The 13904-nt window shown below is 44.6% G+C and overlaps 1 protein-coding gene across 1 annotated transcript in view; it reads left to right on the forward strand.

Annotated features, from left to right (window-relative positions):
• COL4A5 (collagen type IV alpha 5 chain) overlaps positions 1-13904 on the forward strand; it is a 139417-nt gene that overhangs the window by 69585 nt on the left and 55928 nt on the right. Inside the window, exons 20-30 of the mRNA XM_075008082.1 lie at positions 947-1120; positions 4060-4143; positions 4883-4975; positions 5979-6049; positions 6271-6462; positions 7278-7446; positions 8158-8250; positions 8336-8440; positions 9667-9764; positions 11178-11328; positions 13730-13843. Of these exons, the coding sequence (XP_074864183.1) occupies positions 947-1120; positions 4060-4143; positions 4883-4975; positions 5979-6049; positions 6271-6462; positions 7278-7446; positions 8158-8250; positions 8336-8440; positions 9667-9764; positions 11178-11328; positions 13730-13843 (1344 nt within the window). The remainder of the gene's footprint in view (positions 1-946; positions 1121-4059; positions 4144-4882; positions 4976-5978; positions 6050-6270; positions 6463-7277; positions 7447-8157; positions 8251-8335; positions 8441-9666; positions 9765-11177; positions 11329-13729; positions 13844-13904) is intronic.

A 13904-nucleotide genomic window follows, 5' to 3' on the forward strand; every position in this document is an offset into this window, starting at 1 on the left:
TCAAGAAAAATAACAAGAAGTCCTGTGGCACCTTACAGACTACCAGATTTTTTGGAGCATAAGCTTTTGTGAGCAAAGACCCACTTCGTCAGATGCATGCATGCTCATGTTCCAAAAACTCTGTTAGTCTGTAAGGTGCCACAGGACTTCTCAATTTTTTTGTGGATACAGACCAACACAGATACTCCTCTGATATATAGTGTCAGTAACATAAATAGTCTGGCCAAGCATTTAAAAGGTTGAATTGGTGGTGGATCACAAGTAGAAAGGGGTCAAAGGGAGCTTGTTAACCATGTCTGTCAGAAAGCTGTGCAGAGAGTGTGAACATTAGCTAACTCTAAACCTATGGTAAATCAATACACATTTCCCTGTTCCCCACGTCCCTTTTTTTTCTTTCACTAGTTTTGTCACATTTTCTTTCTTAACTAAATTTCTTGTTCACGTTAAGTCCTGGGATGAAATTTTCAACCATAAGTCTCTGCAAACGTATCATTTGCCTGTCCCAGATTCCACCCCTGTGCACACACATTGTACCTCCTGGTGTGCAGTTACTGGGTTTGCACAGACAAACCAGAGTATGCCTGTAACTTGGCTCTCTTCATGCAGACCTATTGTAAAAACTCATCCCATAACATACAGTACAAACTTTGTTATCCAGCATCCTCTGGGGATGCTAGATAATAAAATGTGCTGGTTATTTAATCTGGGTCCAATACCCAACCCCGTCCTGTGCCCCTGGCTGGGAAAGCAGGCACCAGGCCCCACTCTGCCCCCACCCTGCAACTCACCAGGCAGAGTAACAGGGCTCTTCTATTGTAACTCCTGTACCATGGCCAAGATGTTGCCTACAGTAGTAGCAGCAGCCTAGCCAGTTTTCATTGTCACCGGTACAAAAGCCCATGATTTAACCAGAAATACTGAGGAATTAACTGATTTTCCATTTTAGGGATTGGAGGTGTAGGCCCTCCCGGTCCCCCTGGTTTGCCTGGGGAGCAGGGACAGAAGGGGGATCAAGGTTTACCTGGAGTATCCATACCTGGACAGCGTGGACTTAATGGACGGCCAGGGCCACCTGGACCGCCAGGGCCACCTGGACCTCCTGGACCAACTGTTCCTCCTGGTAAGTGATATTTTCATTGATCTGTAACCTCAAAACACTCAACAGACAGGTAGCTACTCAACAACAAAGAAGAGAGACTATACCTGTGAGGTAGGTGAATTTTGTCCCCTGCTCCAGGAACACAATTCAGCTCCCACTGACATGGTCTTCTCTCTAAGGCAGCTGCAGGAGAAGTGCAGGGAGCAGAGGAAGCCACTCTAGATAGCCTTCATCGACTTGACCAAGGCCTTTGACTTGGTCAGCAGGGATGGTCTGTTCAAACTGCTCCACAAGATAGGCTGTCCTCCACGGTTACTCAAGATGATCCGGTCGTTCCACAAAAACATGAGAGGAACCATCCAGTATGATGGCGCATTATTGGATGCTTTGAGAATCAGGAGCGGCATCAAACAAGGATGCGTGCTTGCTCCGACATTGTTCGGGATCTTCTTCGCACTCCTCCTGAAGCATGCCTTTGGATCTTCAACAGAGGGCATCTTGCTGCACACAAGATCTGATGGGAAACTGTTTAACCTCGCAAGGCTGAAAGCTAAGTCTAAGGTGCGGGAAGTCCTCATCAGAGACATGCTGTTCGCAGATGATGCTGCTGTAGTGTCTCACACAGAAGACCAGCTTCAAAAACTGCTGGATCAGTTCTCCAAAGTGTGCAAGGACTTTGGGCTTACTATCAGCCTAAAGAAGACAAACGTACTCGGTCAGGATGTTGCTGAATCCCCATCAATCAGCATTGACAACTATACTTTTGAGGTCGTCCACGAGTTCGTGTACCTCGGGTCCACCATCACTGACACCTTGTCGTTGGACACTGAGCTAAATAGGAGGATCAGAAAAGCGGCCACAACTCTGTCCAGACTCAGCAAGAGAGTGTGTAATAACAACAAGCTGTACACTCACACCAAAATGCAAGTCTACAGAGCCTGCATCCTCAGCACCCTCCTTTATGGCAGCGAGACTTGGACCCTGTATGCCCGCCAGGAAAAGAGGCTGAACGTCTTCCACTTGCGCTTCCTCAGGCGCATCCTTGGAATATCATGGAAGGACAGAGTGACCAACAGCGCCGTTCTCAAGCAAGCTGGAATCCCAACCTTGCACACCCTCCTCAGGCAGCGTTGGCTCCGCTTGCTTGGCCACATCCACAGGATGAATGATGGAAGGATTCCAAAAGACATCCTGTATGGTGAGCTAGCCTCTGGCAAAAGACCTCCCAGACGCCCCCAGTTGCGCTACAAAGATGTCTGCAAGAGAGACCTCAGAGAGGTAGACATCGAGCTAGACAACTGGGAAGAACTAGCAGACGACCGCAGCAGATGGAGGCAGGGGTTACACAAGGGCCTTCAGAAGGGCAAGATGAGGATCAGACAGCTAGCAGAGGAGAAGCGAGCGCACAGAAAGCACACTAAGGACTTCCCAGACACCCACCACATCTGCAAGAGATGCAGCAAGGACTGTCACTCTCGTGTGGGTCTTCATAGTCACAGTAGACGCTGTAAATGAAGTCCTCGATTGAAACTATAAAGGGCGCGATCCATAGTCTATGCAGACTGAAGGATGCCTACTACTACTACCTACTACTGAAGTAATAGAGAGGAGGATGTGACTTCATCTTCCTTCCCAGCTTCTGATGCAACTTAAGAGCACAGACAGGACAGTCCTAACTTTATGCTGCCTGGAACAGTCCCGCTCCTAGCTAGGAATAAGCAGCTTGTGTTTCGGTTTGATCTGGTCATGTCTTTTCCCAGTTCCAGCCAGCCCTGATGTCCCCTTTTGAGTAGAGTGGGTAATACAAGCTTTATTACAGCCCAGTACTTCCCCCATACCAGGGGAATCTCTGCAGCTTTAAGGTCAGTTTGCACCACTCCAGGGGCATTGTATTAATAGAGCAGGGCCAGTGATCTGGCCCCAGAGGTGCAGAATAATGTGGCTTCCATCTCATGCTAACAAATGCTGCTTAATAATAAAGTAGTTAAGCATGTGCTGAGATTTGCACTGAAATAAGGATGAAATCACTCTCTGTCATGCTTTAATGATTGAATTTACTCTCCACATTCAGCCTAAAGACTTCTAGAGCACCATTTAGAATTTCTGTTTTATTTCAGTGGAACAGTTCATCATTTGAAAACAAAGCGTTTTTAAAAGTGCTCGCTCTGTTAAATGTTGCTCTATCTCTTCACATTTCTTTGGGTCCTCCAACTGAACAGCCAAAATCCCCCACAAACTCCAGCTCCGTCTCCTCTCCTCTCCAACACGCATGGCCCATATAGAATTTTGGGTTTAGGCTACTTGTGAGGGTTTTTTTTTTAATTAACACACTATATTCCTCTTACTGAGAATAGCTCTGTGGAATGGGTCAGATCCATTTTTTACTTCATATTCTAACTTTGCCAGCCTGCTTCTTAGTTCAAGGGCAGGGGGCTGGGCAGAACAAGGAAGAGTCTAGAGGCAGAGTCTGGTGGCCTGAGTTCAGATGAGGAATGTGAGGGGTCAGGCAGAGTCAGCAGGCTTGGATGGAAAATGAGGAATAAGTGGGACTTTGAGAAGGTGTTGGAGGGTGGGGCGAGCATGGCTGTGAAGGGGGGCATCAGGAAGGAGCCTCACGTCTCTACATGTATAATCTGTAATGTCCAAGCTCCTCCTCATGGGTGCCAGGACCCATATTGGCACATTTATCAGCAGAGTTAGGGCTGCATACTGGTTATTCAGGGTGAGAGTGGAGACTTGTGGGCTCCGAGGAATGGATGAGGGGTATTGATTGGTGTGTGGGTGGAAATGTCTTATTTTCTTGCCTTTTATGGCTTCACTTGTAATGCTGTGCAGGCTACAAACCCCATGTCAAGTGTCTGCGGTGGGATAATACAGTGAGTTTCCCCAATGTCTGTTTAGTGTTTTCTTATTTCTGTTGCCTGATAGAGCTAATGCTCTCTTTACTTTTTCACGTTTAGGTGACAGATTATGTGAGCGAGGGCCCCCAGGTCTTCCAGGACGTCCAGGAAACCCAGGATTTATGGGGGAGCAAGGCCAGAAAGGTGCAGTGCAATAACTCTGCTTTGTCTCTTTCTTGCCATTTAAAGTATCTCCCACCTCAAAGAAGATAAATCCATTAATACATAGGAAATGTTTGGATATTTCAGTGATCAGCATCATAGAAAAGCCTAGTATATATCAGTAAAACTGGTATATCTTTAAACAATCTTTGTCAGCATTTTGTTCTTTTTTTTTTTTTTAAAGAGTATAATTGGAATCTTTGTATGTTAGCTGTACTTTACTAAACGTTTTCCATTTCGATTGGTTTTTTTTTCCTTCTTGGAATCTTCAGGGTTAGAACTCCTGATGCTGGGTGAAGGTTTTGCCACTTAAAGGAGCTATCAGCCACGTTTGGATTTTTGACTGAAATCAAATTTTTGTTTTTGTTTTTGTTTTTGTTTTGTTTTTGTTTTCCACTTGTTTGCATTTTTGTTCAACAAATTCTATCAGATACGTTGGCTCTGTACCATGCACTTAACCTGAATCCTTTTGCAAGTGGTAGTGGATCTAAATGCTACTTTCATTCCTAAAAATCAAGCAGGGTAAAAGTGAAGTCTGTGAGAAGTTTTCTGATAACATGTTAAGATATTGTATAATTATGTAAAATTATAATTATCAAATGCAATGGAATAATAGATGGTGGATATGACAGTACTATTATGCTGGATCCTCTGTGCTTCCAGAACTAAATGCTCATGTCTGCTTTTACAACTGTTTTTTTTTATATCTGATCCTTTCTAGGCGACAAAGGAGACACATGCCTTAATTGTATAGGAGTTGGCATTTCTGGCCCTCCCGGAGAGAGGGGACCACCTGGACCCTCAGGTGCCCCAGGTAAAAAAACAAAAAACAAAAAAACACGTAGTTGCATTTTGCTCTTCATTTTATGGCCCACAGATGCATGTATTCATCTTGTATGCAGACTCAGACACCAAACTTGTGCATGCATGCGTTATGCCTTTTTGTCCAAGTGACAGGATGCCAGGGCAGACATGAGTTCAAAGTGCACACGTTGGGCACAAGAGATAACCCCACCTATTTTCAAAAGTTGACCCATAAAAGTCAGGTTTTTAAAATAGTACTAATTGTCCTGCTTAATTTTTTGCACTAGCCATAGTTGGGTTTGCAAGCACTGTGCTTACTTAAAATAATATTATCCGCTACTGATTACCTGAAAAGGAAATTAATTTAGTCTCCTTCCTGCTCCAGGAGAGACAAAGAACCAGTTCAGGAATTACTGTAGGGGTGCTTTCTTTCAACATCATGGATATGAATGTCTAATTATAAATTTTTAGTCCACTAAGATCAAGTGGTCCAAAACAGGGGACTGAATTTGGTCTCGGTGTAAGTGGGCATTTGCAATTTCAGTGACATCAGTGGAGCTGCCGTTACAAATCCTAGGGATTAATTGACCTGGCAGATTTTAATTCGTAGGTAATCTATTCAGCAGTTTCTGAGTGAGTATTATATATGACTTTATCTACTAGATTAGGGTGATGTATTGTTGAGCCATCCTCGGTATCAGAATACTTGATAGTCTTCTCACCATTTCACAAAATTATGATGACTTCAAAATAATTTAATTCATTGAATAAAGTTTTCAAATGTGCTCAGGTGACTTTGGCACTTAATCTGGGTGTCACTGACCTTCAGTGAGATGTGAACACTTCAATAATCAGTATTTTTAAAATTGGATTTAGGCACCTGAGTCTCATTGGAACCTTCGAAAATATTACCTCTGCCTAAATTTTGCCTGCTCAAAGACATTTCTCCTGCTGCCTCAAACTAAGTATCAGCTATTCCCAGTGCCTAAATCTTGTGTTCTTTTATTTATCAGGATCTCCTGGTTTCCCTGGACTGAAAGGTGAAAAAGGGCTTGCTGGCTTAACCGGGCTGGTAGGGCCACCAGTAAGTCTTGTTAGTATGTTTCATGTGGGGAACTGAATCTAATTTATCTTAAGTGTAATATCAATTTACTATTAACTACATGTCCTTTCATTTGTGCAGAGAAAAATTCCTATTTAACCATCCTTTTCCATTTCTACTTACCATGAACCTATTGTCATAAAATTGTGGCATCAGCAAGGAGATGGAGGAAAACCCTGAGATACTTGTTCTTCTTTTCTTAGGGATTTCCAGGACCTCCAGGTGTCCCAGGGGGTCCTGGTCCTAAAGGGGACCCTGGAGACAGCCAGGTTTTCCCAGGACTGAAAGGTGACAAAGGGGACACTGGTTTCCCAGGACCTCCTGGTCTGCCTGGCATAAATGGCTCCCCAGGGCAAGATGGACTGCCAGGTCCTCCGGGACCCCAGGGGGAACCTGTAAGTTGTATTTTCTATGTGGATGAATGAGGTTTTGGAAATGCTGTGAATCCATTCAGAAAAGTATAAATAAAGGGATGTGGAAATCCACTTTCCCTCTAAGCCGAAGTGTGGCTTAATGAAATAAACTTCCCTTCTTCAGCCCTGGCAGTTATTCTGTTTTTGCTCTTACCCCTTTGTGTTTTTCCTTTGTGTTGAATGAGGGTGGCTGAATAGGTCTCCATTGGTTATCTGTCACTCCCTCATTCTAAATGAATAGAGGGACTAGTTTTGACCTGGGCCAGTGCTTACTGGCCACCCTACATGGCAGTTCCACAATCTGCAGCAAGGGTAGCACAATACAAGAGCCAAGAGTTGAACTTGATCTCTAGCATGATGATAACACAGGCAGCTACAGGATGAACCTCTCTAATCCAGCACCCTCAGGACCTGACCGGTGTCAGATGAAAGAATTTGTCAGACCATGGGCGGTCAATATTGTCTAGCAGCATTACCAACACTTCCGCTACTTACTGGACTCTTAGAAGATATTTGGGGTAAATAACAGCACAGAACACTTAAAGCCAGGACTAGTGGCTGTAAACAAACTTTATGGGATCACAAGAAACTTGGCCACACCCTTAAGTGGTCATCCAGCCAACTAAAATCATGCTGGATTACAGATGATGTCAGACAAGAGAATTCCAGATTAGAGGGGTTCAACCTGTGCTAACCTGCGGGTGGAGGGAATAATTAACATAGTAATTTGAACCATTACAGCTAAACTCTTCAGTCTCTCCTAAAGCACATGATTTCTCTTCTCCCTCACCCTCCAGGGTGGTATTGCTTTCAAAGGAGAAATGGGACCTCCAGGTGATCCAGGACTGCCAGGTTCTCCTGGAGACAGAGGACCTATGGGACCACCTGGTTTTGGCCCACAAGGTCCTCCAGGTGAAAAAGGCATTCAGGGTGTATCAGGTCGTCCAGGGCCCCCAGGAGTTCCGGGTAAGTGTATTTTCATATGATATTGAGCAGTAAAAGCAAGTTATACCCATTTGGCTCAACACAGCTTCCAGATCGTTGGGTAGGGACAAGCACTCAGGACTTTTAAAATTGTACCTGAATGCAGTAATTAATCTTGGCTTTTGTGGGCTTGCCTGCCAGTAGCCACTACGTTGTCAGAAATTGCCCTTTCTTCAGCAGTACTCAAGGCCAAAGACTGTAAACCAGCTTGCTGTGAAATTGGAAATATCTCTGCAGTCTAAATGCACCTTGGTAAACCCCATGCTGTGGTGAATTGTTACTTTTTATTAAGATGATGAACACCAGCATGGGTTCTGAAATGTCAGACTTGACTTATTTGAAGAGCAATTTATAGTGCATATACGACAAGAAATGCCTTTGAGCCTCTGATATGTGATACATTGAGACTCAATAAGGTGAGATCTAGAAGAGGAAATTCTTCACGAGAATGTGTTTTTGCTCATCATGCTTAACTTTTTGTATAAGGTCAGAGCATGGCGGGTTTCTTCTCTTTCAGCCTAATGGGAAGCAGATAAGCAATTATATATGTGTGTGTCATGTCCTGATCTAGTGCTATTGCAACAACATAGAACTGGAGTAGTGGAGTTGTGGATCTGCATCCTATGTTTAGATGACTAAGGCTCTCTCTCCTAATGTATGCAAGTGATAGGTCTATATCCTATCCACTCTTAGGTCCTAAAGGTGAACCTGGTGAAACTGTTACAGAACCAGGAATCCCAGGCTCCCCTGGTCCTCCAGGAAGAAATGGTGAGGTCGGACTTCCAGGTAAGAGCAAAATTAGATTTCCAGGTAACCCTCTTAGTTTTCCCTCTGACTTGCTTTTGCTAATTAAAATGATTTGCTTCTGCAGGTGATCCTGGTCTGCCTGGTCAGCCTGGCTTGCCAGGCATCCCAGGTCCTAAGGGTGACCCAGGTATACCTGGCATTGGACTTCCAGGCCCACCAGGTTCAAAAGGTACACTTGCTACCACTCCTTTAGAGAAGTGAATGGTACTGGCTTTGGGCAGTGCTAGTTTCAAGCTTTAATCTTTTTTTTCCCCCTTCTTAGCTTGCTCAGGTAGTTACAGAAAGGTCTCAGAGTAAGCGACCCCACTCTTATGTAGCTGACCGCTGATTCCTACAGTAAACCCTGGAAATGTGTGATTTCCAGTTGCACTTCGCTCAACACCCCCCGCACCAACTCCGCACGGCCCCAGCTCTGCTCACCCCCACCTCTGGCTCTAGCTCACCACCCCTCAGGCGTGACTCTGGCTCAACCCTCCTGGCCCCAATTCAACCCCCACACTGGCTCACCACCCACACACGTCTCCAGCGCATCCCCCATGCCCGGCTCTGGCTCCAGCACACCACCCCCCATGTGTGGCCCCACTTCCATCCTCACACCCCGGTTCAAGTCCCTCCTCCCCGCCACTGCCCAGGCTCATCTCCACCCCTTGCCCCCCTGCAGCCCTAACCCAGCCCAAGCTTAGCCCACCCACCCGCCTCCCATGATCCCAACCCACCACCAGGCTTAACTCTTCCCCAAGTGACCCCCACACTCTGGGACTTACTTTTCTTCTGCTTCTCCAGCTGCAGAATGTGTTTTCCTGGGGAAAAAGCCAGACCCTCATTTATGCAACATACAGGTTATGCGAGGATGCATGGAATGAAACCCTTGCATAACTTGAGGGTCTACTGTGTGTTCATAAATCTCCAAAGTCTTTAATTTGCATGTCACTGATAAAAGCACTAGAATATTTCAGTTTAGCTGTGGTCCTTCATGCCTGTTCTCCTGCTCGTTTATGGAAACATAAGTTTTTCATCCCATCCTTGGGGTTAAAAGCAAATGGGAGAGATTTTAGACATCAAAACAGAAGACAGTTCAAGTAGTGTACAGCGTGAATAACACAATCTCAGCAATCAGTCACTTGATTCCGTGTTTCTGAAGTAAATAGTTTGAAGCCACAATGAGAAGACCTAAAAGGAGAAACATCATTCATAAGACTACATAGTGCAGTGTGCATGTACTTGTCTACATTGAGCAAGGGTGTGTTGATACAATAGTACATTCTGAGCCAATCACACGTAAGAGGTTTCTTCTAAAAAACAGTTCCACAGAAGTTGCCAAGTCTTCCTGAAATGTACTGACACTTGTTTGTTGTCTTACCTCATTGTTATCCTAAATTACTGCTTGGATTGTAGGTTTCCCAGGAATGGTTGGCCCCCCAGGAGCACCAGGAGCCTCTGGACAACCAGGGCTAGAAGGGCCACTAGGACTACCTGGTTTTCCAGGACCAAAGGTCTGAAAATATGAATCTCTCTGATAAGTTATGGTTTAAGATTGCAGTTACTCTCTTCAGCTGTGTCACTGTAAGGTCTCTTCCTAGGTTGGGAGGGATCAACATCTGTTACCAGCACTCACCTCTCTTAAGTCAAAGTGCAGTCATTTAGCTTTTACTATGCAGTAGCTCCTATCTGCAGTGCTGCTCATCCAACTGCACTGCCTTGCAGGATCTGCTCTAACACCTACAGTGCGCAGTCTCCTGATGCTTAAGACCAGCATTGCACATCACAGGGCAGACTCTTATGGGGTGTTTTGTGCACCTTGAAAATGGTGACCATTGGGGCTGTGCCTCCTTCCTACCTACCAGTGCTTGTCCCTACCCTGGGAAAGGAAGCTGCTGGAAAGGAAGGAGATATTTTTCATTTAATCCCTTAAGGCTCTTTGGAAGTTTATTGAAGATACTATGTAATGGCCCTTCATAGGCACAGCAAATGGTGTTCTCCAGCCAGGTACCCTAGCAGGTAGGGGCTGAGAAAGTTGAATAGTTTTGTTTTGTGAGACTGCAGTCAGGATGCTCACGCTCCCAGCCAGGGGCTTGTACGAGATGGTTTTCCCGACACTAAGAAAAGAATGCTGGGTATGCGGTAGGCCACCATTTCCCTGGAGCAGCAGCAGATTAACATTAGGGCAAAAAGAGCAATTGCCCCAGGACACCCCAGACGTGAGGGACCTCAAGGCTCTATAACTCCATTTTGTTTAAACAATTTACTTAAATGGTGGAAAAGAAATGGATCGTATCATTCTTACGTTCAAATTAATGTAAGTGTAATTTTACTGAGCATCAGGAATAATAAGCATGAATAGATTTAAAGCATAAATAATGACATTACATTAATATTTTAATATATTGGAGGGGCCCCTTGTGACTCTTGTCCCAGGGCCCCATCTGTTCTTAATCTGCCCCAGGGATATTCCCATTTACCCTTTCCCTCCCTGGACACTGTGTGGCTGCAATACTACAACCATTCCTATCGCCTTGAGGTCTGATGGGAGCTGGCCCCCAACACCATCCATGTCAGGTGGCCATTATCTCCTTATTCCCTACACCCTCTCAGAGATTGGCAGTGTCTGTATATTGTTGGAGTACTGCAGGCCCCGCCCCCCCCAGGAGTATGTTCTGTTACTAGATGGGTGATGTGGATTTTGCTGTAATATCAGAAGTCCCCCTTTTCTATCTAAGGTGATCTCTGTTTTCTGATCTTTCCCAGAATGATTTGCCTGAGCTGTGTTACTGTAAAGTCTTCAGGAGTGTTTTTTAACCTCATGGCTGTTTGGAGGGGAGGAGGGAATGTTTTCCCCTTTGTGACTTTAAACATTATCAAGAAGAGCTAAATTACAAAAATATCACTTTTTTATCCTTTTGTCATAGGGGGACCCTGGATTTGGTGTCCCAGGACCTCCTGGGCCACCAGGGCCACCAGGCTTAAAAGGATCTCAGGGACTGAAAGGTGATCCTGGCTTCCCAGGAAACCCTGGTCTTCCAGGACGGCCGGGTTTTGATGGAACTCCTGGGTCAAAAGGTACAGAGAACCCTTCATCCTCTTCTGTTGAACTCTATGCAATTCCTAAGCACTGCAAATCGGCCTGTCGTTGTCTGACAGTTACATAGGAACAGAGGTTTTAAAGTATTTAGAATCCCCACATCCTCACAGTTCTTTCTAGGTGATAGATCTGAAAGATGGAGGTGTCAGTAGAGGAGGTCATTGGGGTAGGAAACAGATAAAATAAACAGCAGTAAGTCACACGGAGCTGATAGTATTCTCCCAAGAGTTCTGAAGAAAATTGCAAGACTACCAGCTCTGGTATGTAACCTGTCACTTAAATCAGCTTGAGTATCAGATGACTGGAAAGCAATGGGGGGGATCCCAGCAACTACAGACTAAGTCGAACCTCTCTACAGGTTTTATCTCCCTGGTCCAATACCCTTGGGACCTGACCAGTCCCAAACCAGGGAATCTGCTGGACTAGAGGAGGTCTGTGCCAGCCCCTCTAGTGCTGGTGGCTTCAACATTCTGCTCCAGCGACAGCAGAGGGGCCAGCATTGACCAAGTGGGGATGGGAGGGACAGTGCTTGAGGGGGAGAGGCAACACAGTTGCAGAGCCCCCATGGTTCCCCCACGCTGACAATTAGGAAGTTTTTCCTAATGTCAAACCTAAACTGCCTTTGCTGCAATTTAAGCCCATTGCTTTTCATCCTTTCATCAGAGGTTAAAGAGAATAATTTCTCTCTTCTCGTGATGACCTGCTTAAAACAGTTTTGTCCCCCTTCAGTTTTTTGTTCTCCACTCTAAACAATCCCAATTCTTTCATTCTTTCCTCAGAGGTCATGTTTTCTAGACCTTTAATTATTTTCATTGCTCTTCTCTGGACCTTCTCCAATTTGACCATATTCTTCCTGAAGTGTAGTGCTAGAACTGGACACAATAGTTCAGTTGAGGCCTAATCAACACAGAGTAAAGCAAAAGAATTACTTTTTTGTGTCTTTTTTACAACACTCCTGATAACATCCAACAGTGATGTTTGCTTTTTGGTTTAGTTTGGTTTGGTTTTTTTACAATAGTGTCGTAATGTTGACTCACGTTTACCTTGAGATCTAGTGTGAGCCTCCCATCCTTTTCCTCTTTACTCCCTCTTAGAGTATGTCTGTGCTAGGGAAATAAGTCAATTTCAGAGACGCAATTCTAGCAACAGAGTTTGCATACCTAGAATGGACTTACTTTCCTAGTGTAGTGTGAACCTCTTTAGCCTCACATCAACATCTCTTACTTGACACAATAGCGTGGAGTACAGGGGTCGATGGCCAAGCCCAGAAAGGTTGATTTTTGCCGCATCTTACCAGACACACAAAATCAAATTCCAGAAGATCAACCACAGTGCGTCAATCTTCCATTAAGTGTAGATGTGCCCTTAGGCATTCATTTCCTGTTTTATATGTGTGCAACAGATTGTGCCTTCCTCAGTGGAGGCTTTTGCATTTGTCCTTACTGAATTTCATTCTGTTTTTCTTCACACCCTTTTTCCAGATCATTTTGAATTTTCATCTTTCCTCTTAAGTATTTACAACTCACTGTGGATAGTCCCCTGACAATATCCATTCAGTGTGCTGCAGGAGTTTAAAAAAGCTAGCATTAGGAACCATTAGGAAAGGGATAGTTAATAAGGAAAGTTATTGTGATATCACTATATAAATCCACCTGGTCACCTCATCTTAAAAACAAAAACAAAAAAATCTAAGAACTGGAAAAGGTACAGAGAAGGGCAGTGAAAATGAAAAAGGGTGTGCAACAGCTTGTTTACAAGGAGAGGTTAGAAAGACTGGCATTGTTGATCTTAGAAAAGAGACATTGATGTTTAAATATGAAAGCTACAGAGAATGTGAATGGCGAAGTGTCCTTTACCCTTGACATAGCACAAAAATAGGAGTTGCTTGACAAAATTAATAAGCAGCAGGTTTAGAACGAAGGTAACATGCTTCATACAGTGCACAGTCAACCTATGGAACTTACTACCATGGGATGTTTTAAAAGCCTAAAGTAGAAACGGGTAAAAATAAATAGGTAAGTTTCAATTCTATTAACCAGGGTGATCAAGGATGCAACCCCATGCTCTGCAGGTCCCTAAGCCTCCAAATCCCAGAAGCTAAAGTGGGAAGACAGGATGGGTCACTCAGAATTCCCATGTTTGTTCATTTCCTCTGAAACAACATGTGTCCCATAAGAACAAGTCGCTGGACCATCTTTCAAAATGGCATCTGAGATTCTGTGGACAAGTGGGTATTTTCCACATCTAACTGCCACTTGTACATGTGCAGGGACCAGATTCTGCTCAACAGTATTTAGATATTTTGTAGATGACTTCTGAAGATGAGTGTAAAATCTCTGAGATTCTTCACAGTTGAACTAAATTAGAATTTCCTTTAAGGTGATCCTGGACCAACTGGCCCACCTGGGTTAGTAGGAGCCCCAGGGCTTCCAGGAATTGGTGGTCAAGGTCCACCTGGCGAGCCTGGCCTTCCAGGACCTGTGGGCCCACCAGGTAAGAGTTGAATGCTTGTAACTTTGGACTTGTTGCCGACATGTCTGTTGGGGAGTCAGGC

The sequence above is a fragment of the Carettochelys insculpta genome, chromosome 13, assembly GCF_033958435.1.
Source record: "Carettochelys insculpta isolate YL-2023 chromosome 13, ASM3395843v1, whole genome shotgun sequence".
Classification (NCBI taxonomy): Eukaryota; Metazoa; Chordata; order Testudines; family Carettochelyidae; genus Carettochelys; species Carettochelys insculpta.